Raw genomic sequence first — 25,126 nt, forward strand, 5'->3', positions numbered from 1 at the left:
CAATAATTACAGATCTGAATCACAAAAATAGCAGTCTAGATAATTACATAGCAGCAGAAACATTCATAGAAACATCTTTAACGTCTGAATTCCTGCAAAGCAACAAATATACTTAATAAATATTCTTTTACATAAATAAACTCTGATGGGTATACAGATGAAACATGTTCATATATAGCATAAAAATGCACTTGTACTTGGCCGGTAACTTCAGAACAACACAGTTTCACAATTTAAGTAAATGTGAGGCTAAAACTACAGTAAGAAACATTCTTACCTGATTTTTATCAGATTTTATGCACAAAGTACAACAACACAGTTTACTTTATATACCCTTGGTGTTCATTTAACAACCGTTGCACTTTTATCCAAGAAAACTAGGCAAAATTTACAAGGGTCTGTCCTGTTCTAAAAACTTTCCAACATTGCATGACAGCTCTTGATTTAGCATCCAGCTTTTCTTGCCTTCATTAACAGTAAGTGTGTGTTGTTTCCTTAAGAAATAGTTTGACACTTTGGGAAATGGTTTTCTTTGTTTTCAGGGGAAGATGGGATAATATTAATTAAGGGGATAATTTGACACATGTAGTTGTTTAATTAAATATGAACCTACTGCTGTTAGCTTAGCTCAGATTAGCTTACCACAGACTGGAAACTGGAAAACAGCTAAAATGTCCAAGTGAATCCAAATGTGCCTACTAGCACATTTAATACTTCACAGTAACAAAACAACAACAAAAAAACTCTTTGTTCGGTCTGGGTGTTAAAAAGCTCAGTATTAAATGTCAATGCAGAAGAAAGGCTTTGAGAAGGTGACCCTTAATATTGAGGTGAAACAGATCAGATGACATGCTGCTCTCATTTTGGGCTATAAGTGGACAAAACTAGCTTTGATCATAACACGCAATTAAAAAAAAAATCCCCATTGCTACACAACTTTTCTTGATGTTCAAATCATGTGTGACCATCTGATTGCATCATCCATCCCTTGAGTGGTGCTCAAAATTCAGTTTGTGCCTTCTTAAATAAACTGTCATTAAAGTTAAGTTCCTCCATCTTGTCAGCTCATTCATTTGCTGACCCCTGCCTCATCTCAGCAGCTGTAACACTGCCAGATGTGCCTTTTCTCTGGGGTTAGAGTACTGGTTCACCTTTGCTCCTGTCCTCACCACTCCTGACCATAGCTGTCAAGCTGGCTCCAGAGGAGCAGAGACATTGATTGTTAGCAGCAGAACTGCCCTCTGAGGTTGAAATTGACCATGAGAATCTGGAGTACATCTCTTACCAGGCCAGATGGGTTCAGCTTCACCCTCAGCCAGCAGTCCAACTCCATAAACACCACACCAGACACTCCTAAAGAAGAAGAAACGATTCTTCCTTCTGATGAGTCTGATGAGTCATATATGGAATTGATTAGAGAGTAAAATCTTTGAACCATCCACTGTTTTGTCGCAATTGAATGTTAACACTACATCTGGATTGGATCAGAATTGACTTTTTCTACAAGTGGGGGAAATACATACCTTTATCCAAGTTACCTTCCACTAAAAAGAGTGCTGCACTCTTTTTTTGTTTGTTTGTTTGTTTGTTTTGTTTGTTTTCCAGATATTTGAAAGTCTTTTTATGTGACCATGAGTTTTATGGAGGTAATTTTGCAGCCTCTTCAGAGTCTGTGCCAGCCAGATAGAGGCTTAAACCTTTATATATATATATATATATATATTAATTATTCCATCTGTTTTCTTATGATTCTACACTGGCATGGCATCTTTTGTGCTGACATTTTTGTCTTGCATGTTTAAGGCCATAACCCAAGCTACAAATTGTTTGTTAAATAGAATTATCTGGACAGTCCTCTGTACAATTTGTTAGTAAAGGGCAGTAACTTAAAACGGCATTTGTTAGTCATTGTCCACATGACAAGAGAGTATCAACAAATCAGATCCAAGAAACAAAGAATCAGAGCTGCCACTGACTGTTTCTCTCATACCCAAAGCATGTCAGTACCAGCCAATGTGCCAAAGACTAAGCCAAGCCTTTTAGCTAACTTCACACAGTCATAAATGAGTTCTTCTCTATGGAAAAATTGCTAAGCAATCATGCACACTTTGAAGTGTCACATTAGTGTGATGATAAAAAAAATACTAGGGCTGTCAAAAATAACTCGTTAAAAGCATTAACTAATTTGTGTAATTAACTGTGTTAAAATTTTTAACGCAGTCAACGCAAGCGCAGCATGACAAGCCTCATACATCTGTCATTCCTCTGTTATGACGGCGGGACGTGGAGAGGCACGATGGAAGAGATCAGCCAGGTGGTTCTATGGATGGACTTGAGAATAAAGAGCATTAATGAAACAACCCCTGGACATCGCCTTCATGGAAAATGGGCGTGTTTTAACACACACTCTTTTCCTGGTGAAAGGGTTCCACATCCGCACTTTTCCTGCATTCTTTATTAAACGTATCCTGCTTTTGCACCAACGTGTCTGCTGATCGGTTTTTCTCTTGTAGCTTTTGTTTATCGTTCAGCTGAGACGGAGGAAACTAGTGGTTCATCGTTCACATCATTACATATTTACCCCAAAATATTGCTTTTGGCAGGACCTTCTCTCACACAGTAGCTGACAAAAGGATGTAGTGAACAACAGAAAGTAGCTGGACAAAGGAATTATATTTCAACTATGTAGGGGCAGGTCTAGAAAAGTTCTGATGGTGGGCCAGGCAGGAGCACTGACCAGGAAAAGGGAGCACAAATGAGACATTTTTTTAGGTCTACATTTTATGAAATTTTGAACTGATTATTACATGATAGAGATGATTTAGAGCAACATATAGAAGTAAATTACATGCTGCATTTACTGGCCATTGGACATCTGACCTTTACCCAAGGAAAAGTCAGTTAACAGTAAATATTTTGTAAGCATTGGCTCTTTCTGTTGATACAATACAGTACAAATGGGCAAATTTCAGGCATATAATGATTAATCATGATTAATGTGTAAGCTGTGATTAATCATGATTACAATTTTAAATCATTTGACGGCCCTAAAAATGACAGAAAAAATGCTGTAGCACTTAGTGGTCGCAAGGTAAAGCAGCTCCAATCATATTGTATGCATTTTGTATCTTTATGAAATTTTTCCATCCAGCAAAACATAGATTAATCAAGCAGCTCGGCTGTTATAGTAAATTACCATACCTATAAGTTGTTTTTTGTTTTCTTTAAACAAAGAAAAACAACTGATCAAGCTTTTCGAAACCCAACTAATGTCTAGAATAAGACCCAAAAGGAGTTAAATAGGAGCAGAGAGTAGTAAGGAAAGTTTAAACCATCTCTTCTTACCATCATTATGGGGAAAGTAAAATCATTAGCAAAGAAAACATAAGCTTGGAGTAGTAAGATGCCTCTTCCGTTATACTTTGCACTTCTCAGTGATTGTTCAAATAAAAGCTTTTTATACTTGCTTGAGGCGCTTGATCTTTTTTGTAAGAGATGGAAGCACAATTTCCCAGTAAGATCTTTCCCAACAGTTAATATGTCAACTGTTTCTGCTTGTAAACAAAAATGTAAAAGAAAAGGAAAAAGAAAAACTAAGTCCCACGTGTAGTTAATGCAGCCAAGTTTAGTGATTAAACTAGAAAACTGTCTAAGCTGCATGGTAGTGTTTCAAAAGTTCAAATTCACTAGGCAAATATATGGAAACAAGCTGTGAGACCACCACACCAAGGGTTGGCAGAGGGCAAACTGAAGCTTATTCCAAAAGTCTGCTTTCAAAAACCTGCATGTAACGTGTCAATGCTAAATAAAGCATCTGAAGGTCACCATTACCTTCTTGGGACATGCATGTTATAGGATTGTGGGAGGAAACTGGAGCACTCAAGGTGACATGCAAAATTCCCACAGAAAAGTGGGAATTTTGCATGCATACACAGAGTGTATTTCCAAAATATCAAACATTTGCTTTAAGATGGCAGCACACTATATGCTGTTATGAGGTAAACAGACTTTAATCAGCATGTCCTATCCCATTATGCTCAACACAACAGTATTTGCCAAAAGGTGAAGACAAAGAGACAAACCATAAAGCATCAAGATACACATTCACTTAGCAGCCTCTGTTGAGACCTAACAGTCGTGTTCAGTTTACCAAGACTTCCTAAATGTGACAAGCAACGACAAACATTCAAACCGGCTGTGTTGTTTGTTTTTCTGGTGCATTTGAAAGCTGTCTTTAACCAGCGTTTCCATCCTCTCTCATGAGGTCCGGTCTGCTTTGATTCTCCTGTCATTACCTGTTAATAAAAGGTAGAAAATAACAGTCCTGGCCTCAGCCATCTCGTTAATGACAACACTCTTCAGCGTGTCTGCCTGCAGCATTGTGGATTGGCTACAGAGGTCACTTTACTACAACACACTGCACCCATCCTTTCATCTTACAGGACATCAATCAATGCAAGATCAGAAGGCAATGCACTTCATCTGCTGCCTTGCTATGTGCGGGTCTCTAGAAGGGGTTTTCTTTTCCTTTCTCTTGCATGTAATTGGCTACACCCAGAGGCTAAAAGTGTGTGTGCTGGAGTTTCCTCAGAGGAGAATATATGGGGAAGGAAACAGAGGTGACTTTACAAAACACTTTAAAACTCACAGAAATGACAGAAGTAGATATTAATTTTGTCATGATGGATTGAACATGTCGGAAGTTTTTGTAGGTCGGCCCAGTCTGAATACATGGTAACTTCTCAAAATTATATAAAACTGTTTAAGCAACAGAAGAGAGGGAGCCAGCTTCAAAACAGCTCTGATCCAAAGTCGTCCCAGTTAATATCAATCATCAATCAATATCTTGTCACTCTGCCTAAAACAAATACTGGGTTTTGCACAAGCTAAAAAGTATCTGGTCATCAATACTTTTCAAAACTTGGAATATGATTTCTTTACAGCAAACTGTCAAGACATGACATACAGTTTTCTGCAGTGCGTATAAAGTGACAATCATCAGAAGATATTAAGAAACAAAGACTAAAAAAATGTCCTTGAATAGCACAATATAGCATTGTAAATGCTGAATATTTAATCTCTCTGTAAGTGTAAAAATGTGGAAAACTGCAGCTCTTCATGAATGTTAATTTAAGCTTGAAGCTGCAAAGATTTAACAGTCTTAAAGTCTTTAGGTAATTTCTTTTTACGTAACGGTGACTAAACTCTCATAGTGTGACTAATTCAATGTAGCTTTACTTTAGCATAAGCCCCTTTCATTTATTTCATACTCTTCAGAAAGAGTTCAATTTGCTCTGTAGTTTTTCTTCTGAAGTAGCACAATGTCTAAAAAAAAGATTTTTCAAACTGAATACACTGAGGCAGTTCTGCCAAATGTTAATGGATATATCAGAAAGACCTACCGAAGAGATTTTTTTTTATAAAGAATTACTTTGCCAAAGGCCGGAAAAAGCATTAAAAGACAGCCATGTAGGCTTTAAACCTTCTTACAATTTCTTATATTTTCTATGTAGTCTTTTTATTCACATACCCACTTCTCATCTGTTGTGGGACACAGCAAATAAAAACAAGTGAGTTCCTCATCCAGTGACAACACTTCAAATCTAAGATACTCTTAGCTGAGATGTATTCCAGGAAATTATCACATTTTCATACCTCTACAATACATTGATGGTTCTGTAAATGCAAATGTCTGTGTCAGCATTTGGGACTAAATGCATCTGACTGAATACTTTTTCAGTAAGATGTCTCAGTGGGATGAAAAATTGACTCGTTCATTTGATTTGAGTTGCCCTTGTCAAAAAGTACTAGGAGTTCTACCAGACACGGCACTTCATCTCAGGGTTCATTGAACTGCCTTTTTGGCACTGAAAGGCTTCTGAAAAAGCTTCAAAATTCTGAAGTGATCCAAGCACCCTGAGGACAAGAGAAAAACAGATCTTAATTAGAATAAAAACTGAAGCATGTGTTCTAGGATCACTTTCTGTTTGGGGAACCAGCTCTGGTGCAGTAATGGTTATGTAAACTGGATTAGATCAACAAAAGATGATACTGAATCTGGGCAAGATTCAGACCCAGGGTATGGTCAAACAGTTATTAAAAACCAAACAAAACAAAAAACACCTTTATCTCAGCGGCTTTCCTTGACCTTACTGGGAAACATGAAGTAAAGGTTAAATGTTGCTGCAGTTATATTAAGCTGTGATTTGACTCTTCAGCAGTTCATGCTCAATCAGTGTTCCTCAAACAGGCTTTAGTTTGTCATATGCAATCTAATCAAGCAGTTACATTATAGTCAAATCCATATGGATTAAACAAACTATCTATAGCTGGGATCCCCAACTCCGGTCCTCAAGGCCCACTGTCCTGCAGACTTTCAGTGTTTCCCTGCTGCAACACTGATGCAAATGAATGGGTCAGAATTAGTCAGAGATCCATTTAATCTGAATCAGGTGTGTTGCAGCAGGGAAATATTTCATATACAGTTGTGGCCACAAGTACTGTGCCCCTGGTTAAATTTTAGCTCCTAGACTGACCAGTATGCTTGAGGGGATTCTGGGCTTCCATATACAGTGCACTTTGCCATTATAATTTATTTTAGTCTCCTGGATTTGGGCCATTACTGCACCAAACTATAGTTTCTCCCACACACACAATATTTGCTATTTGACTTTAAACTCCCATTTAAATGTTGTTTCCCTTTGTAGTAAAATAACTGAGGACTACCAGGAACTGAATTGTTATTGTCATAGGTTATAAAAATGTGTTACTGATGTTACTTTTGTTAATAAATGACAACAGTGTAGCATCTTACCTGTATTCTAAAGGACTGTGTGAGTCAGTCTTGATGGACTGGCTGGCATATTCAGGCCGATAAGCACCACACCACACCTTGAAAAACCAAAATAAAGAAGGTAGGCTATATGTAATCTGTTCTATTAAATAAAAAAAAATTAAACAGATAAAGTTCATCACTGGCTTAAATTACTCTTTTTTTTAAAAAAAACATTACCAGATTTCTTAGCCCTTGCATATGCAGTTCAACATTCATTTGTTCAAGGATTGTTTCAGCCTTTCTGATGTTGTCCTGAGTTTTAATTCTGACCTCCAGATGCTAAAATTACCCATTCTCTGCTAAACTGCTACATTCAGAAATAACATGTCCCCTTCATCACTTACTTGGGCGAAGTTAAGAAAGAAGAGTTGTTTGTGATCCATGTCTAGACCAGGTAAACGAGGCTCTTCACCTTCCATTTCCACCCACTTTAGATAAGCCTGTAAACATACACCTCAATCTTAAAAACAGATTGCACAATTACAGGAAGATAATTATGAGCATTTTGAGTTACTTGTTGCTGCAAAAATAGTTACATGTGGTTTTTCTGCAGCTAGCATCCTACCTTATAAGCTTGACGAACTCCTCCGTTGTCTGCAATATTCTCCCCCAAAGTACTGATTCCACTGACCTGCAATCAGGAGAAAAAACCCATGACCACACAGCAGCATGAAAACACTCGTTCTGGTGGTCACAAAACACATGGTACTGAAGTAAAAACAAGTACAGGCCACAACCAGGTTCTTACATTTTGTCCACCTGCTAGCTTCCAGTTGAAGTTGCCATATTGCTGCACCATGCACTGTGACTGCTCCTTAAAGTGCTCAGCAGAGTAATTACTCCACCAGTTTAGCATATTACCATCCTTGTCAAAATTCCGTCCTGCAAGAAGACATTAGCCAGTAAAGTACTGTTTTCCAAAAATTATGCAACCAAGAATAACAGATTCAAAATAAACTGCCTCTATTAAAGGACTGCAAATTATGAACCACATGAGCACAAGTGATGAATCAGCAGTGTCTCACCATTGTCGTCAAATCCATGAGTGATCTCATGTCCAATAACCATTCCTATTCCTCCAAAGTTAAGGGCCTGGTGCTGATGTTTACTGAAGAACGGTGGCTGAAGGATTCCCGCAGGAAACACTGGAAAGACAAAAACAAGTATGGGGTGAAAACCCACTGATGGTTGGAGTGCAACAGAAATTAAGTGAGAAATAAATGTTACCATAGAAACTACTTTAATTTGTCAAACAGGCAACCTGTGGCCTTTCTGACTCATTTAAAGCTCTTACCAATCTGGTTTCTGTTTGGCGAATAGAATGCATTCACCACAGCGGCACCGATGATCCACCTGGGGAGAGATTTTTAAAAGGATTTGTACAATCACTGCTCTGCATTTTCAGTTGGATTACAAAAAAGCTTATAATCCGTGCATACAGCTAAATAAAAAAAAAACAGTTAAATAATGTTTTAAAACATATTGAAACTATAAAAGCATTAAGGATACAATCAATGCAATTTATCTTTTGGCCAAGTGTCTTCATTTTTATTATCTTTTCACAGACCGAAGGAGGACAAGATGTTGGGTAATCAACCTGATTTAAAAGAGAAGTTTGTGTTGTCACCGTGCATGACGTTGTGAGTCATAACCTTTGGCCAAGAGCACTATAAGGCACACAGACACTGCAACTACTAAAAGAAAACTTGTTATTTTTATGTATCTGCTACTTACAAATCAGGATCGACAGGCTCTCTGAGCTTCTTCAGACTCTTTTGTGCTTCAGACTTAAGGTTCTCAAGAACATTCTCAAAGTAGTGCTCCTCACTGAAATTAAGCTAAGAAGAAAAGCCTGAGATAAATACATATTTCCCATGTGAATAATTAATTCATAATTAATTTCTACTTACATGAGCATACTCCTGATCTAGCTTCTGGTTGCTTGCTTGCAGAATATGATCTGGATAGCCAATGTGCTCCTTAATAGCCATAGCCTAAATAGATGCAAAACAATCAGCGTGATAGTGCCCAAGATTTTCTGGAAATTTCCTCTTGATTCTATACCTTTTCTTTTGCCTTCTCCTTTGATGGAACATCCATCCAGTTTAACTCCTCTAGTGTTTCTACATAGGCTTTCTGGATCTTACCAATGAGGTCACTAACCTGCAAGCACAACATTAAAAAGTTCTAATCAATGAATGTTATTTCAGTCTCATACAAATATACATCGTAACCCTAGAGAGCATTGATAACAGATGACATAGAGCTGATAGTTACTACAAAATTATTGTGGCCAAAAGCAGTTACTGTACAATGAGCTTAGCACAAAAAGTAAAGAAATGACTGTAGGGTTGATTATTTCTTTGTTGTAACAATACTTGTTGATCATAAGTCTTATATAGTTGGAAAGCCTATTTATTTCTCTTTTACATGGAGACACAGTTGTGAGAAAAATGCATTTGTGGGATGAGCAACAAAGTTGAGTATAAGGGGAAAATGATGCAAATCTTTTCTGCCAATGCCAACAGCTTATTCTGTTTTTAACTCCTGTTTTGAGTTTTTCCGGTAGCCCCAGGTGCTGACAATCAGATGTCTGATTGGTGCCTGATTAGCAACACTTGTGGGCATAGACCCTGCTACAGCTTTCCAGGCTTTCCAGCAGTACAGGATTTATTGCCAAGAAGCATTGCTTCAACAATAAAAAATTTACCAAACACATATTTTCTTACTTTTTGTTCCATGTTTAAATATACATTATGCACACAATAAGATTTATGTAATATTATCACAACATTGATCATTATTTTAATAGAAAACTTGGCTTTTGAATTACACTCAAAGCATGAAACTTTAAAACATAAAAAAACAACATTAAATAAAGTTATAATTTTATGAGCAGCTATTAAATTGTGATATTATCATATGTGTATTATCAAGATAATATTGCTAATTCATTCTTCCAATGTCATAAATAACATGCTGCTTTCAAAGCTGTTAAAAAGACAAGAAGACTCACCATTTGTTTACTTTCTCCTGCAAATGTTTCGCGCACATACAGAGCTCCAACTGCATTCTCCATGCTGTTCTGGACATAACGAACACATTCTCGCCACCAAGCATCCTCCACAGTGGTCCCATAGAGAGTCTAGCCAGACACACGCACACACACACAATTATTTTGTGTTTGTGTGAAGATGTTCATTTTGATGTGTGTACGTTCTGCTCATCACACCTTTCTGTAACGAGCTCTGGCATCTTTAAAGCGTCGACTCAAACTGTTGACTCTGTCAGTAATGAGCTGCCAGGTGAGGTAGTTCTGCACAGTTCTGCAAAAATAAAACAGTTTTGTTTAGTTGTTCAGCAGCTTTGCATCTTTCCAGACCTTTTTCTGGACTCACCTGATGCTGTGTCTGGAAAGAACGTCATTCATCTTCTCAAGGTAGGGAGAACTGTACACCACTACCTCCTCCTCCAGCTGGACATCAATGGACACGCTCGACAGGACACCTTGAATAAATCGTGTCCAGTTGAAACCCTTGGCAACAAAAGGAAAAAACATGATATTTCTAATGCATTCCCTGCCCTATATTCTTAAGCATGGTTTACAGTTTCACAAGAACATGTTCTCAGCTAATAGTTAATTCCTTAAGCTCCATCCTGAAACCATCAGCTATTGTCTGCTAACTTGCAGCAGGCAAGGAGGTAACTTGTTCTTTACATCACGTGTATGCAATCAAAGTTCATAAGAACATTTTCTTATGAACTTATGAATCTAGTCTCCTCTAATGGATTTCTAATTCTATTTATATGGATTCTATTTATGTGAAGGTATGTATTTATAGTATTAATCATATGTAAAATACAAACGAGATGTTCCATGCAAAAAAATGAAAAATAAAAATAAATAAACAATTTGCTGCCATGTTTGGGCTTTTCTAACAGGGCATGTAGAGCATGTCAGATTAAATAAAGATATTTTCTTTAATTCTGCTTTTAAAAAAGCCTAACATTTATCTTTTAAAAACGAATTTTAAACTTATGACTTTAAATGTTATGATTGATCATCTGCTGCTGTTTCACCTTGTGTTGACCAGGATGACTGAATGTTTTCATGTTTTTATGTTGTTTTATTTGCATCTATGAATTTATCTTGCATTTCTCTGTAAGCAGCTTATAGTGTGTATGCTTTGCTAGCTCACTGAGTTTCTCTCCATCTCAGCAAGGATTCTGCTTTTTAAGTGTTCATTTTAAATATCTGCAGTTTTAAGAAGAAACACATATTTAAGAGAGAAAAAAAAAGACATCTGTGGTGGACATCCACCATGGGAAAACAGAGAAGGATCTATTTCAGGAATTACTTTCAATTCCCCACATTTTTCCACAAACTAACCATATGGGAAGATGCTGGTCAGAAAAGCAAGTTTATTGTTTTCTGGTTTAGCCAGAAAAACAGCTGTTGAGTCGTCTCACTTTAAATTTGTCCATCTTTTGGATGTGAAACCCTGATAATTGTTTATTGCTGTGTGGGCTTCATGTTGTAGCGTATAAGTGGAAAATGAAATTGTTAACTAAGTCAACTTTTTCTGAAATGAAATCACACTTACATTCAGACTGAAGGTGCTCTGTAGTTCATTAAGAGTCATCTTGTTGTAAAGAACAGTCACATCCTGGCGTTCTTCTGCTGGTGATGTTGCCTACTCAGCAACAAGGAGGGAAAAAAAGTGATACTTGGGTTATTATGTTCACAATTTAGCTTTTTTTCATTAGCAAAATCTCATTTATCATGTTAACAGATAAGAAAAAAACATGGTTGACAGCTTGACTAATCTTAAGATTCACATCAAATGTCTGGTTCTCTCATATATTGGGAGCTGAGAAGGTGCTCATTTTTCATCTTGTCATTACCAATTTTAAGCCCCCCCCCCCCCCCAATGATTTTATTTCCTGTTGTGGCTGACACTCACATTAGCGATGTCTGTCTCCAGCTCCAGCACTTCCATCATTTCCTCCCACACTCGGTCATCATCCTGAGTCAAGTTTCTGTCCTCTCTGGTAATTTTTGCAATAGAAACCATGAAATGAAGGTAGGCCTCTCGAACCTATGGTGCAATCATACCAGCTATTAGTGTTATTTTAACAATAAAAACAAAGTTTCAAAACCATACAGTTTTATTCAAGTTTCTTCAGAAACAGATTTTTTGGGAATCATGTTGTTTTGAAGCCCCACTGCTGAACTTTGGTGACCACTTATATAGGGTAATTTTGTATCTGTATTGCACCCTGTCTCTTCTTTGAGCTCTCTCCAGCAAATAAAAGCCACTCCGATGTTGACTCTTTCCTCTTGCTCTGTCTCTTTCTTCTTTTTCCTCACTTCTTCTGATAATGTCATCTGCCTTCTTTGGTGAATCTGCCATGGTCCATGTTCAAAATCTCCAGTGTGCTAATATCAATTTGCTGAAACGTGATGTGTTACCATAAAATGAAATGCTGCTGTAATGAGATGCTCCAAGATGGGGGGAAAAAAAAGGTTGTGAGATGCAGTTTCTCTGTTGCAGGACAACAACAGCTCCAGAACTGTACATAATAAACGTCATTGTACCATCAAAACAAGTCAGAAGCAAAGAGTTGCTTTGAAAAGTTATTAAATGTAAATGTTGTTCGTTCCTGAGATATTTTAAACAAACAGAAAAAAAATATACTATCACAATGTTATGACACCACATGAGAATAATTGGAAAAACTGCACATTTTTGTGTGATTTTGGTGAAATGTAGGTCAAAATTTTACCTTTTTGTAGTTTCCATCGTTGAAATAATAATCTCGGGATGGCATTCCAAGTCCTGGTTGATCAATCTAACCAAAATAATATAATAAAAACAGCAATTAATAGTGAATACTAATAACACTCAAGTAATACTTTTAACAGTATAAAAATCCAAGAGCTGAATTGAAACAAGGAATCAAATCTGTCCTTCAGGTCTGATAGAGCTTAAAAGAAAGTCTAACAACATCACTAATAGCATACAGGCATGGTCATCAAATTTCACAAGAGTCCATCAAAAAGCTGTTGTTTTATTCAAGAATGGCCTGAACTGGAGCTGAGATGGACTGACTAATGGACAGATACCACAGCAGTGTGCTGAAAACACATCAGTAGGACACACACCGACTGGTCTCATGCATTAGAATATAAACACATGTGAGGTCATGTCCCCATGTTGTTAGTACTCATATGTATTTGCCTGTCATTGTGTGTACTTTAATTCTAAACTTTTTTCCACATGCCTCTTGACAGTATTAAATGATAATATTCCATGCCATAATAATACACAGAACTGAAGAAGATGTACCATCATTAGAGTCATTAAAGTGGGTGTCATAGTTTCCACACACTGATCCTGTACCATAAACACTGAGAGGGCCTTAAATATTTACTGCTATGGCTGTTTGATGTACCCTGTATAAATAGCCCTATGTAGGCAGCCATGATGGATAATGGAACATGAAGAAAGGTTTCAAATAAGTCAGTCATCTGCAGTTTAACAGGTTGCTATACTGATTCACACCTCTCCAAGCGTGGAAAAGGCACACATGTGTTGGACACATAAAGTATACAGTGAAGCAGACCCTGGAAAGAGCTGCTAAATATTATTCTAAAAGTAGAAGAAATCATTTCACCATGAGTGGCACAATGTTGTGCTGAAAACACAAGATAACTTTCTTTGTTCAGCTGTCTGTATTATGGGAGTTATTAAGAGTTTTTAAAAAAAAAGATTTCCTCCAATTAGTAAATATTTTCAATCAGTCAAGGTATAGGCTATTTAAAAAAAAGCTCCCTGTGTTACAACCTCATCTGGCCAGGGCTGGTAGTCCTCCGCCAGCTCTAAGATTCTCCACACCTGGTCCTGATCTGCTCATCTGCATCTAGTCTAATCAGTCACACCTGTCCCCCGGTCCCTATAATCCCCAGTTCTGCCCTCAGTCCTCATCGGACCTTAAACCCACGTACTTCATGGATTCACCCCTTCTCTGTTCCTGGTTCCTGTCCCTCCAACCGTCTCCTTCTGTTCTGTCCGAGTAAGCCCTTTACCTTGTGTTCAGTCTTGGTAATAAAGAGTGGTTAACCTGCCTATGTCTATGTGGAGTCCCTACGTTACACCCTGCTGCCGACATGGTGGAATCCGTCATTCAGCTGAAATGCGCTGAAAAGATGATTTCAATGGGTGGCAGTCACAGCCTCGTTTACAGTTTCAGTTATGTTTCAATTGAAAAATATTTTAGGGCAACATATCTTCAAACTTTACTGGTTTATTTTACTTGTTGCACCAATCTCTTTGTTGTGTATGGCAGTTACACAAAAAATTTTTTTAACACTATGAATCACTGCAAAAATCATAGCAATTCACACATATTTGAAAACTGTTTTTAGATTGACTGAAATAGAGATGACATGCGGCGTTCCCCAAGGATCCATTTGGGTCCCATACTGTCAACAATTTAAAAAAACAACAGATCAAGTCAGAAATCTTTCTGTCATTTCGGACTCTGAGCTAAGTTTTAGCAGCCACATTAAAGATGAACTATGTAACTTTATAACTTTGAAACTCTACGTTCCGGACTTGTTTGATGGCACAGTGACATCTATTATGTGCAGTTCTAGCACTGTGCAGTTTTATTTTTTTTATTTTTTTATGCACTGTGCAGTTTTAACAAGCACTGTGGCTGATTCAGCAAAGAAACGTAAGAAGACATTAATGAAGGAAGAGAGGAAAAGAGGAGAGTGCTCACAGGTAGGACGCAAGATGAATGCTGAATTAATCGACAATAAAGGGCACGTCACTGAGAGAATCTGCAATAGTTTTGTAGTGCGTCTTTTGAAGCAGCAACCATATCAGCCTTTTACCACTTGAAGAATATTTCTTGAAAAAAGGGGACTGGTGGGTCACGATTAAACGATGTCATAGAGTTTTTACATGTTCTTCTAAAAAATTCATTAACACAACTATAGAATTCCACTACTCAAGTCCTCATGAAGACCACAGAATTAAAAACTAAACAAAGAGAATCCACTTTCAGGTTTTATCCTGCTAATATTTGGAACAAACTACCAGAAAGCCTAAAGTCTGCTTCAAATCTTAGTTCATTTAAGTCAGGTCTTAACCTTTTTCATTTGCGACCACTCTTAATTTAGAATCCCCTCTTGAATATATGCCTGCACTTTTTACAATTACATAAAAAAATAAATAAATAAACACAGGAAAAATTTTCAGGAAAAAAACAAAAAGGGAAAAAAGGGAAGTATTTACAGATAATCCATCACATTGCTGGTTTTGGTATTTTTATTGGATTTGTTAATGATATTAAGAGTAAACGTGAATGAAAACTGCATAATTTGTTCTGTTTTCTCACATAAATGATGTGACGCTGAGAGTCGCGGTCATCTGTCCACACATACATGTCCAGTATAACTTTCTTGTGAAAATGAGCAGTAAGTATTGCCAGTGTGTCCTCAAGGCTCCAGGCTTCCTCTGAAACAAAAGGAGAAATAAGTAAACACTTCAAAATCATGTGTGAGCTGTAGAGAACTAGTCATTCTGAACTGCAAAAATCTGGGTGCCTCTCTAGCCCTGCTGCACATTAACTGGGCTCGCTGTGAAAATCTGTGTGTAGATGCAGCTATGCGTGGTTAATTCTGTTTGAGCCACCATCCATGATTACATTTAATTAAAGTGGCAAGAGCCAGGAGCATGGGGAAGAGCAGTGTAGACTATTTAAAGCATCCTTCAGAGTCATGATTGAGGACTTGCTCCTCTACCCACACATCGCCCTCCCAAACTCCACACCTGACTGCTCAGCTGAAAAGCCTTGACGGGCCTCTTGATCCCACCAGCAAAGCTTCTACCCAGCAATTCAATAGATGCAAATATAGCTGCACTTTGTGCAAACACACATGTTTATGGATGCATTGCAATGTGAATATAATCCAGTTAAAACATTATCATTAAGAGTTTGGTAAGGGAGGTATATCTGCCTGTTGTGGTGTTCCAGTCTTCTGATGCCACAGGCCAGTCTCCAATACTGTCGATGAGCTTGAGGAGGGGCTGTGAGTCACGTTGCTCTATGAGACCTGCAATGCAACAACAACCAATTGAGAAACTATCAGCTTCTCCATGGTCCCAGTTTCTGTGCAGTTTACATGTTTTACCCCAGTATGCATGGGTTCTCTCCCACAGTCCAAAGACATGCATGTTAGTTTAATTGATCACTCTAAATTCTCCCTAGGAGTGAGCGTGAGTGTCTCTCTGTGTTGGCACTGTCAACCTGTCCGGGGAGTAGCCTGCCTCTGTGAATTGTTGGTATAGACCCCAGTTTCCCCACGACCCTGAATTGGATTTAGCAGTATAACAAATGGATGGATGGATATGTCCCTTAAAGAAATTGACAATGACACAATTCAAAAATGGATTTTTATACAGAACAATTCAGTTTGATTTGATGTGGTCTGATACAGTTACCAAAATATGTATTTTCCATTCTAAATAAAAAGAATATGGGTTCATTAAGCTTCATATACACAGTTAATAATAAAAACAGGAAGCCTTTGGAACGTCTTAGTTGTCTTAACTGTTTACTTTGGTATGCATAGTTTTTACATATTTTTCAATGAAAAACTATGTTGTCAGCATCTTAGTACGACTCTAACACATGGGCCATGTCACTGTCAAGCACAATGTAAGAATCTAAAATTTTAGCTCAGGAAATAGGTGCTGTAATAATCTTTACTTTTCCATGTTTTAGCAGTAAAAACTCTTTAATTTATCCGTGCATTTGTGTTGTGCTTGTGTTAGCTATATCAATGTCCAAGGTTTCCATGTAACATTAAAGCATTAAAGCTTCACCAAGTCTCCACCAAGGGGTTTGGGTTGGGGCAGGGTGGGTTGGGACACATTTTTGCGTTTCACAATCAAAAACTGGGATACCCTAATATCTGACCTGACCCATCCTACTTTTTTGGGACCCTTCTGTGGGGTACCAATCTTACCAATCTGACCTTGTTCAGAGCAACATATTTTCTTTTTGTTGATTAAATCTCCATTTAAAAATGCCGTTACGAAGCACCACCAAGATAAAAGAACACAAACTGTTAGATGACCACCATTCCACTCTTTTGTTTCTGAGTTGTGTTTTGATTATACTTTAAGGAAGGTGTTGCGCTGCAATGGTGTCATGCTATTACGTAGCTGAGGCACCTATATCACTGATATACAGCCTCTCAGACATGGTTACGGGTGGCTGTGGGAATGCAATGGGATTACAGTTTACAAACCATATCCGCACACTTGTATAGACATTAAATAAAGAGATCCTTACTATCATTCATGCAGGATGTGTAAAGGATTTTGGCTTTCTTGATTGCATCTCTATCCTGTTCATTCACTGTCTCAAGAACACCTGCAACAACAAAACATGCAAACATTTACTGTGTGAATGAAGCCAAAATACTGCAGCCCACTGAGCACTAAAGGTCAAGCCCAATTGACCTTTGAGGACAATCTCCAGCTTGTCCCTCAGGATGTCAAAGACGCTGTGGCGGGAGCTTGTCTCTGGGATCACATGTCGCTCCAGCCAACCCCCGCAGGCATACTGGTAGAAATTATCACAAGGCTGCACAGACTTATCCATGTTCTGCAGGAGCCGGGCAGCTGTAAAACATCACAAAGAAAAGCAAGTGAAGATGGATAGAAGTACAAAATGGTAAAGGTTCACATCTGGCTCAGCATGTGATTCTTAAAAGGGACAGGGTGACTTTGTTTGTAAAATAAAATAGCAGGGAGGGCAAAGAGAAAGCAGCTCTTCTCACCTGCAGTAACACAGTCCGCAGTTGTGCACACATTGTTGAGGCTGGAGCGAAACAGCTGGCCTGGAACAAGCAGTGTCAACAGTTACAAAAGACTTTATGCACTCTTTGATGAATTAAATCCCAGCTGAGAGAGAAAGAGAAGACACTGTTGTATAACACAAGAAGCCTAGATCTGCAGTCTATGTGTGAGAGAGGCAATGTCTATGTCAGCAGTGACTGTGGTCTTTCACTTTTGTGTGGTACTGCTGATCAGGCAGGAAAGAGAATTATAGCATTAGCGTGTCTATCAGTGGTGCAGGCTCCAATATGACACATGCCAACCCACTAACACCACAGTGTATTCTGTGTTCAGTTTACAAGATTAGACTCACCTTCACCTGTTGAGCTCCTGGACACGCTCGCTTGCCTGCTTGATTGTTCTGATTTAAACGGAAGAAACAGTTTCAAAACAAGATTAAATACAGTATAGTTTTCTTTATTCTGAGTTTAGACTATAAATATAATTACGTTTTTGGATAAAAGTTTAAATGCAGAACTCTTTGTTTTGCAAGCCAACAAAAACAAAAAATCTCCCAAAAGAAGCCTATATCATCTTCCTCTTAAAATATAGATGTTGGTTGTTATTTACTTGTGCAATGTACATGTGTTATTATCAGGTTAACCCTTCATTTAGTTCAATTTGGTGATCTGATAATACATGTGCATCAGTACTAAATAAAGGGTCAAGATCCTTTCCTATCCCAGTGCAAATATAAACAAAGAGAACTACAGCTGTCATCAGAAAACCCAAGAGAGACCTTACCTTTCACAGCTGATGTGTACAGGACAACAAGCCCAGCCAAAGCACAGCTGACCAACAGCAGCAGAACGGACAGACCAATTTCTGCAACAGTCCAACGACGCTTTCCGGGTTTACTTGATTTCTCCATGATATCCATTTGACTTTCGGATTTGCCCATATTCCTCCTAACTGCCGGCTCTGTGGAAAAGACACTGTTAAAGTGTAGGATGGTCTAGGCACAGAGCTAACACTGTGTGTGTGTGTGTGTGTGTGTGTGTGGGCTGTGCAGTGATCCATCGGTAAACTCTGCCAGCTGACCTGCAGTGAGTGAGCTTCAACTACAGAACACCTACAACAACTTCACAGACAGGAGTTGAGAAACTGTTGATTTTGTTGCACGAACAGTTTGGTACTCTTTTCTAAAGGGATTTCAAATGTTTCAGTTTCATTGCTGTTTTTGAGCTTAGTTAAGCCACAATATTGGGTTTAAACTTTTCCCTGTTGCACCAAGAAAAAAAACTGTTGGTAATCTTAATAAAACCTAAGTCCCATCTCATATCTATTTAGATTAGTTTATCTAATTGAAATGCTAATTAATGAATATACAAAACACAAATACTTCATTTTTTTACATTGATTTACTGATTCTGCAGAAATTAATAATTTCCACAGATGCCAGCAATCATACATACAGTCATGTTATTAAAAATATATTTCTATATTGTTTACAATTTTATACTTTAATTGCAATTAGCAATAATCCATCGTTCACCATAAACCTAAACAGGGAATGATAATTAAAGTTAAAAAAAAAAACAAAAAAAAAAAACCAAGTTAAATAAAATCATAAAACCAAGGGTACCATATGGTCACTTTGGTACCTTAGTAACCATAGTGAGTTTACAATATGAATGTCTGTGTCCATTGTTTGGTCCAGTCATCCACTAAGAGCCATTTAAATTAAAAAAAAGTTGCTTTTTGTGGTAAATATTGTTACGCGATTAAAATGTGATTAATCAAGATTAAATAATTACAAAGCCTATAATTAATTAGATCATTTTTTTAATCAAGTCCTACCCTCAGTATATATCATTTAACTATTTCAAGAAGCAGTTTTGTGGCTGTCTTAAAAATTGTCAATGATTACACATTCATTTTCTGCTCATATTTCAGCCATGATGTATCTGAGAATCACGCCTTGGTTCTTAACCAATAGTATTTATAGTATTTATAATGGTGACTGTACAGGGCTTTACACAGCTGTTTTAATAACTTTTCAATACTCATTACATTTTGCTCAGCAGTTAATTTCCAAACTAACTTCTAGCTTTATCATTCAGGTCCATATGTTGCTAATCTAGCAAGAACAGAATCACTGGGCATCGGATGCAACATTCATTCGGGAAACAATTTGGCAAACAGTAAATAAACCACTAAACTTTATTTTTCTGACCACTGTTTGAATTAGTTGGCCCCATCTTGCCCTTCATACACATGTACAGACACACACACACACACACACATCAAGCCATAAGCCTATTTCAAGAGAGCTCATTTCTATGCACAATAATTGCATATGTGGGAACACAATATTGCAAATGAGCATTTGTGCAAAGGACAAAACAACAATCACCAGTAGCTTTCAGCAGTTTTGTATCTATTCACTCTGCAGCACCTGTTTCCTCAATAACCATCTTCATCGCCCTATCATTTGGTCTGCCAGGGGACGGGCTGTAAATCAGAGGTTCCCACTGCTGCGCCCCATTAGCCCTTCCTAATGAATACGCATGGGCACATATTTGGCATTACAGTGATGGAAAGCAAGCAGAAGCATTTTGGGGCTTTGCTGCCATCCACAGACTGGATCAGCATCAGACTGCACAAGAACACTCTGAGACTTAATAAACCAAAGAAAGGCCTCAGTTTATTGACGACTAGGCAGTGATGTGCAGTCTGGTCTGTCAACACAATATTTTCTGCATATCAGAAAGAGTTATTATCATGTTCATGACTTATTTTCTATTCAATACAGGAAAATAGAGTTAGAAAGGGAGGATAGACAATAATTCCTAAATATGTTGATCTTCGGTGAAATTAGTTTTTCTATTGTTTTTATTTGTATCTTTTATTGAAGTACAATAAGACTGATAATGTAGTTCAGTACCAGAAATTCTTCATATTAGTATCGGTCATTCTTATATACTAAGAGTGCAACCAGTGTATAGTAACATTACTACTGTGTCTTTAAATGAACAGTATCATAACAGTTTAACTGTGCTTTTCTTCTTCTTTTTTGCAGATAGCATTTAAGTTTATCTGAACAAGTTATATGTTACCTTGAATATGATTTAATTCTAAATTCAAGATGAAGTAAAATCTGGTCATTTTTCCTGCCCCCCATCAGTGTAATGAATAATTAATAGCAATAATAAAATATTTCAAACTTTCCCTTAACAAACATCTTCAAATTCAGTCAGTAACCTCAACAACTAGCCTCAACCTAACAACAGCCACTTGGGTTAATTTTAAAAATAACATTCATTACCAAGTTGAAGTAAATTGTAAAGAATTTTTTCTTGCAAAATCCAAACAGTAAATTGCTATGTGTAAATATTACCTTCATCACAATGAATCTGTGACACAGATGGGAATTAAGCTTTTTATAAAAACTGTAAGCTGAAGGCCAAACAAATATGTTTCAACAGAGAAAAGCACAACAAATTCTGCATCAACAAGGTGGCCTTCTTAGTGAGTGTGTTATGTTTGGAAACCTTAGACAAAAATGTCAAGTATAGCCATTCTCATTAGGTGTTTCAATGAGGTTAACACAGACCTTTCAAAGGAAGCTGATTATACTGACCCATCATGGTCAAGAGTATTTTGTCAGATTAAGCTAAATGCATACTTACTCAAGAAGTAGGCGTAGTTGTGCTATAGCTCGTGTCTTAAGGTTACTACCCCTGCAGTACACATATAAAGTAGAATTGTTTAATTCATAGGGAAAAAGCAAAGACCTCTTGATTTTTCATTTGAGAAATTAACATCAAGATTGATTATAGTTGGTATTAAAATTAGGCAAAAACTAGTTTTTACATGCAACATAAGCAATATAATATCTTATTTTTGGGAAACTGAACACACTTATTTCTTCATAGTGGATTTGCACAACACATTTTCACCACCTCTGCACTTCTTTCACACCTGATTCATTCATATTATTAAATTGCATTACAAACTGCACTACACTGCTTTAAAATATCTTTAAAGAACAGGAATTAGTTTGTGTCAACTTTACATCTGAGCAGACAAGAATCACATGTGGAGTTCCTCATGGTTCCATCCTGGGGATGGAACCATGAGGAACATTTACATGCTCCCACTGGCACAGGTAATAAGAAGGAAAAAAAAATTGTTACCATAGCTATGCAGATGACACGCAGCTATATATTACAATGTCACCAGGAGACCGAGGCCCTGTACAGGCTCTTGAGAAATGCAGTGAGAAGATTAATGGCTGGATGTGTCTGAACTTTCTTCAGTTAAACAAAAACAAATCAGAGTGATTGTCTTTGCAGCCAAAGAGAAACGATTAAAGGTCACCACAGGGCTTCAGTATTTACACCTAAAAACCACCCACCAGGCCAGAAATCTGGGTGTAGTGATGGGCTCAGAACTAAACTTTGAAAAACACATTAAGAAAATCACAAAGTCAGCCAACTATCACCTTAAGAATATATCAAGGGTAAAATATCTTATGTCTTAGCAAGACCTGGAAAAACTAGTCCATGCTTTCATCTTTAGTCGGCTTGATTATTGTAACTGTATTTTTACAGGTCTACCTAACAAATCAACTCTGCTGCTCGGGACCAAGAGAGTGGACCACATCAGTCCAGCTCTGAGGTCTTTACACAGGCTGTCTGTTCAACAGAGGATAGACTTTAAAGTTCTGCTGCTGGTCTATAAAGTTCTTAATGGTATTGACCCATTATGAACCTACCAGAACCCTCAGGTCATCTGGATCCATCCTCTTATCAGTTCCCAAAGTCAAAACCAGACATGGAGAAGCTGCATTCAGCTTCTATGCTCAACATGTCTGGAACAAACTCCCAGAAAGCCTCAGTTCAGCTGAAACACTCAGTTTATTTAAATCCAGGTTAAAGACCCACATGTTCTCTGCTGCATTTCAATAGTTTTTATTTAGATGTCCAAATCTGCATCTGTTTCCTTTAAGCTTGCATTTTTAAACTTGATCACATTTTAATACTGTTTTTCCTCAGACTCTAACTTTATTTCTTTCATTTTATCTATTTTATTTTAGCTTTTTCTTTCTGTTTTAGTTAAATTCTATTTCTTTTAAAATTTGTTTTTTAATGCACTTGTTATTGCTTCCTGCACCCCGCTGTAATGTGTTTAATGTTTTATGTAAAGCACTTTGAATTGTCTTGTACATGAAATGTGCTATACAAATAAATTTGCCTTGCCTTGCCTAAATTATTTAATTATAGTGGAAGCATGTTGTTGCAGCAAACTGTCTTACTACCATCTTTAATGTAGCAGACAACTGGATGACTGCTAAATTTGATGCACAATGATACTGGATATAACCTTTAATATTAAATCCTAGATTTCAAGAATAATCCAATATTTTGCACCCACTTTACAGTTATACTTAGTAAAGTTAGATAAACAGAACTATATCATATTTTATAAACAATAGTATTTTTCTTATTTTCTCCAGTGAATATAAATATTTAAAAAGTATTGTACTTGTGACTGTATCTGCCGGTACGTCTTCATAATAGAGAGATGCGTTATTACCTCTGCAGTCAGGGGGGAAAAAAGAAAATGCATTTATCAATATCTTTATCAGTAATTTAACACAACGAGTTGGAAAACACCAGATATATGTGCTGTCTTTACAACTGCTGTTTAGCAAAAGCTTGTGACTATCATAGTATCACAAACTTGAAGCAGTCAAATGGCAGAATGAATTGCATTTGAATGGTGACAATCAACAAACAAACATGGCAACAACGAATCTTTAACTGAGCTGAATGATTAAAATGGTTGACAGTGACTGATTTTATTCTGCAAAAATATTCACTGTCACCACAGTGACATTACAATGTTCAGGTTAGTAGCAAATTAAGCCTATAAGCACATGTAAGAAGCTCACAGCTCAAAAACACCTAGCTCCAGCAGAAATGTCACATCATCACTGTTTCTGTCCTTCTCAGAGAAAAAGTGTAATACTGCCTGCCACAACTGGGCTGACATTTCCATGTACCTTTGTCAGACCAGATATAAGACTTGCTGGGATTAAAACGTGTTCAGAAGAGATGTCACCCCACAGAGCAGCACAAAACATTAAAACACAAACAGGAGGACATAAGAAAAGGGAACATGTTGTACTGAAAAATACACAGTGAACTAAAAAGCATGGATTTAAAAGAAATTAAAGTGAAAAGTGACTGCATTAATTGATTATATATTGTTTGATTTCCTACATGCCCTGTTCACAGTTAATTTATCATAACAAACTATAATATATATACTGAGTAAAAAAAAGGAGGTAGCTCAAGCTGAGATTTAAATATTCATCACAATGACCCTCTCAGTCCCAGCTAAGAGGAGCATCAATGCAAAAACCATCTGAAACATAAACCAGTTCACCTTCTGTGATCTGAGTCAAATTTTTATTTTTTCTTGCATTGAATGCCTTTCCAGTGATCTCAAGTCATTTTTAGAAAATGCCATCCAAACCTCAGATTTGGTCAGACCCAGTAAGGCAAGTGTCTGAATGCTGTGGTGCATACAACAAAGCTTTTACATGCCAGTGACAGTGTTGACAGGTGCAGGTCAGAGGTTTAATGTATCATAAATAAGATAATTTCCCTGAATGTGAGACTAATATGTGCTAATTGTTTTCAAGGCTCCTTGTTTTGAGCATATTAAGATTATGCTTTGTTCAGTGGCTGGTACTGTTTTTCCCTAAACAAACAAAACAAGGATTAACCTACAGGTCAGGCTGTGCCAGTAACCTGCACACTCTTACTAGCTCTGTTTTATTCCCTGATCATAAGCTGTTAAACATGGAGTACTGGCTATATTTATATGCAAATAGATCTGAAAAAGCTAATATTCAAAGTGCACAGTGTTTTAATTCCATCTTGGGACGGCTAAGATTCTGACACATGTTCTAACTTTAACCACTTTCACTTTTGCACATTTTTTGACAGTGAGCAGGAACAAAAGAGGCTTACCTTAGTAGGTGGATGGAAGAAGTCCCTGAGCCGTTCCCCCACAGTACGCTAATATCTCAAACACCCCTACTGAGCATCAACTCAGAGCTGGTGTGTGGAGAAATGAGTCTGTTCTGCCGGCTGAAGGAGACGTTATCCAGTTCAATGTGCTGCTCAGGGAATGAGTGAGGCAGCAGAGAGGGAGGGAAAGCATGAGTGAGAGGGAGGGAGGGAGGGAGGGCGAGGAGGCAGATGGGAGGTGATAGCACTGGATGTTTGTGATTTGTCTGTGATAAGGAAATACGTTAGGGACTTGTGTATTATGAGGGGTTTTGGTGGTTTATAGCATGCATCTCTATGTAGCTGAGGGGTCAACAGGAAGAGCGTATCAATTCCTTTTTTTTCAG

At 37.5% G+C, this 25,126-nt stretch overlaps 1 protein-coding gene across 1 annotated transcript; it reads right to left on the bottom strand.

The window, feature by feature from the left end:
• Positions 1 to 3,002: 3,002 nt before the first annotated feature.
• mmel1 (membrane metallo-endopeptidase-like 1) lies at positions 3,003 to 24,852 on the bottom strand. Its single transcript, XM_041980979.1, has 24 exons — positions 24,741 to 24,852; positions 18,499 to 18,675; positions 18,068 to 18,115; positions 17,697 to 17,756; positions 17,377 to 17,538; positions 17,207 to 17,287; positions 15,867 to 15,962; positions 15,245 to 15,363; positions 12,623 to 12,688; positions 11,800 to 11,934; positions 11,440 to 11,529; positions 10,234 to 10,370; positions 10,068 to 10,161; positions 9,852 to 9,980; positions 8,900 to 8,998; positions 8,746 to 8,829; positions 8,570 to 8,673; positions 8,130 to 8,188; positions 7,861 to 7,980; positions 7,584 to 7,717; positions 7,401 to 7,466; positions 7,180 to 7,275; positions 6,815 to 6,891; positions 3,003 to 5,916 (listed from the first exon to the last, which is right to left on the bottom strand). Exons 2-24 carry the CDS (start codon positions 18,653 to 18,655, stop codon positions 5,817 to 5,819), a joined length of 2,313 nt encoding a protein of 770 aa, XP_041836913.1. The 5' UTR covers positions 18,656 to 18,675; positions 24,741 to 24,852; the 3' UTR covers positions 3,003 to 5,816.
• Between the last annotated feature and the right edge of the window lie 274 nt (positions 24,853 to 25,126).

The sequence above is a fragment of the Melanotaenia boesemani genome, chromosome 3 (assembly GCF_017639745.1).
Source record: "Melanotaenia boesemani isolate fMelBoe1 chromosome 3, fMelBoe1.pri, whole genome shotgun sequence".
Classification (NCBI taxonomy): Eukaryota; Metazoa; Chordata; class Actinopteri; order Atheriniformes; family Melanotaeniidae; genus Melanotaenia; species Melanotaenia boesemani.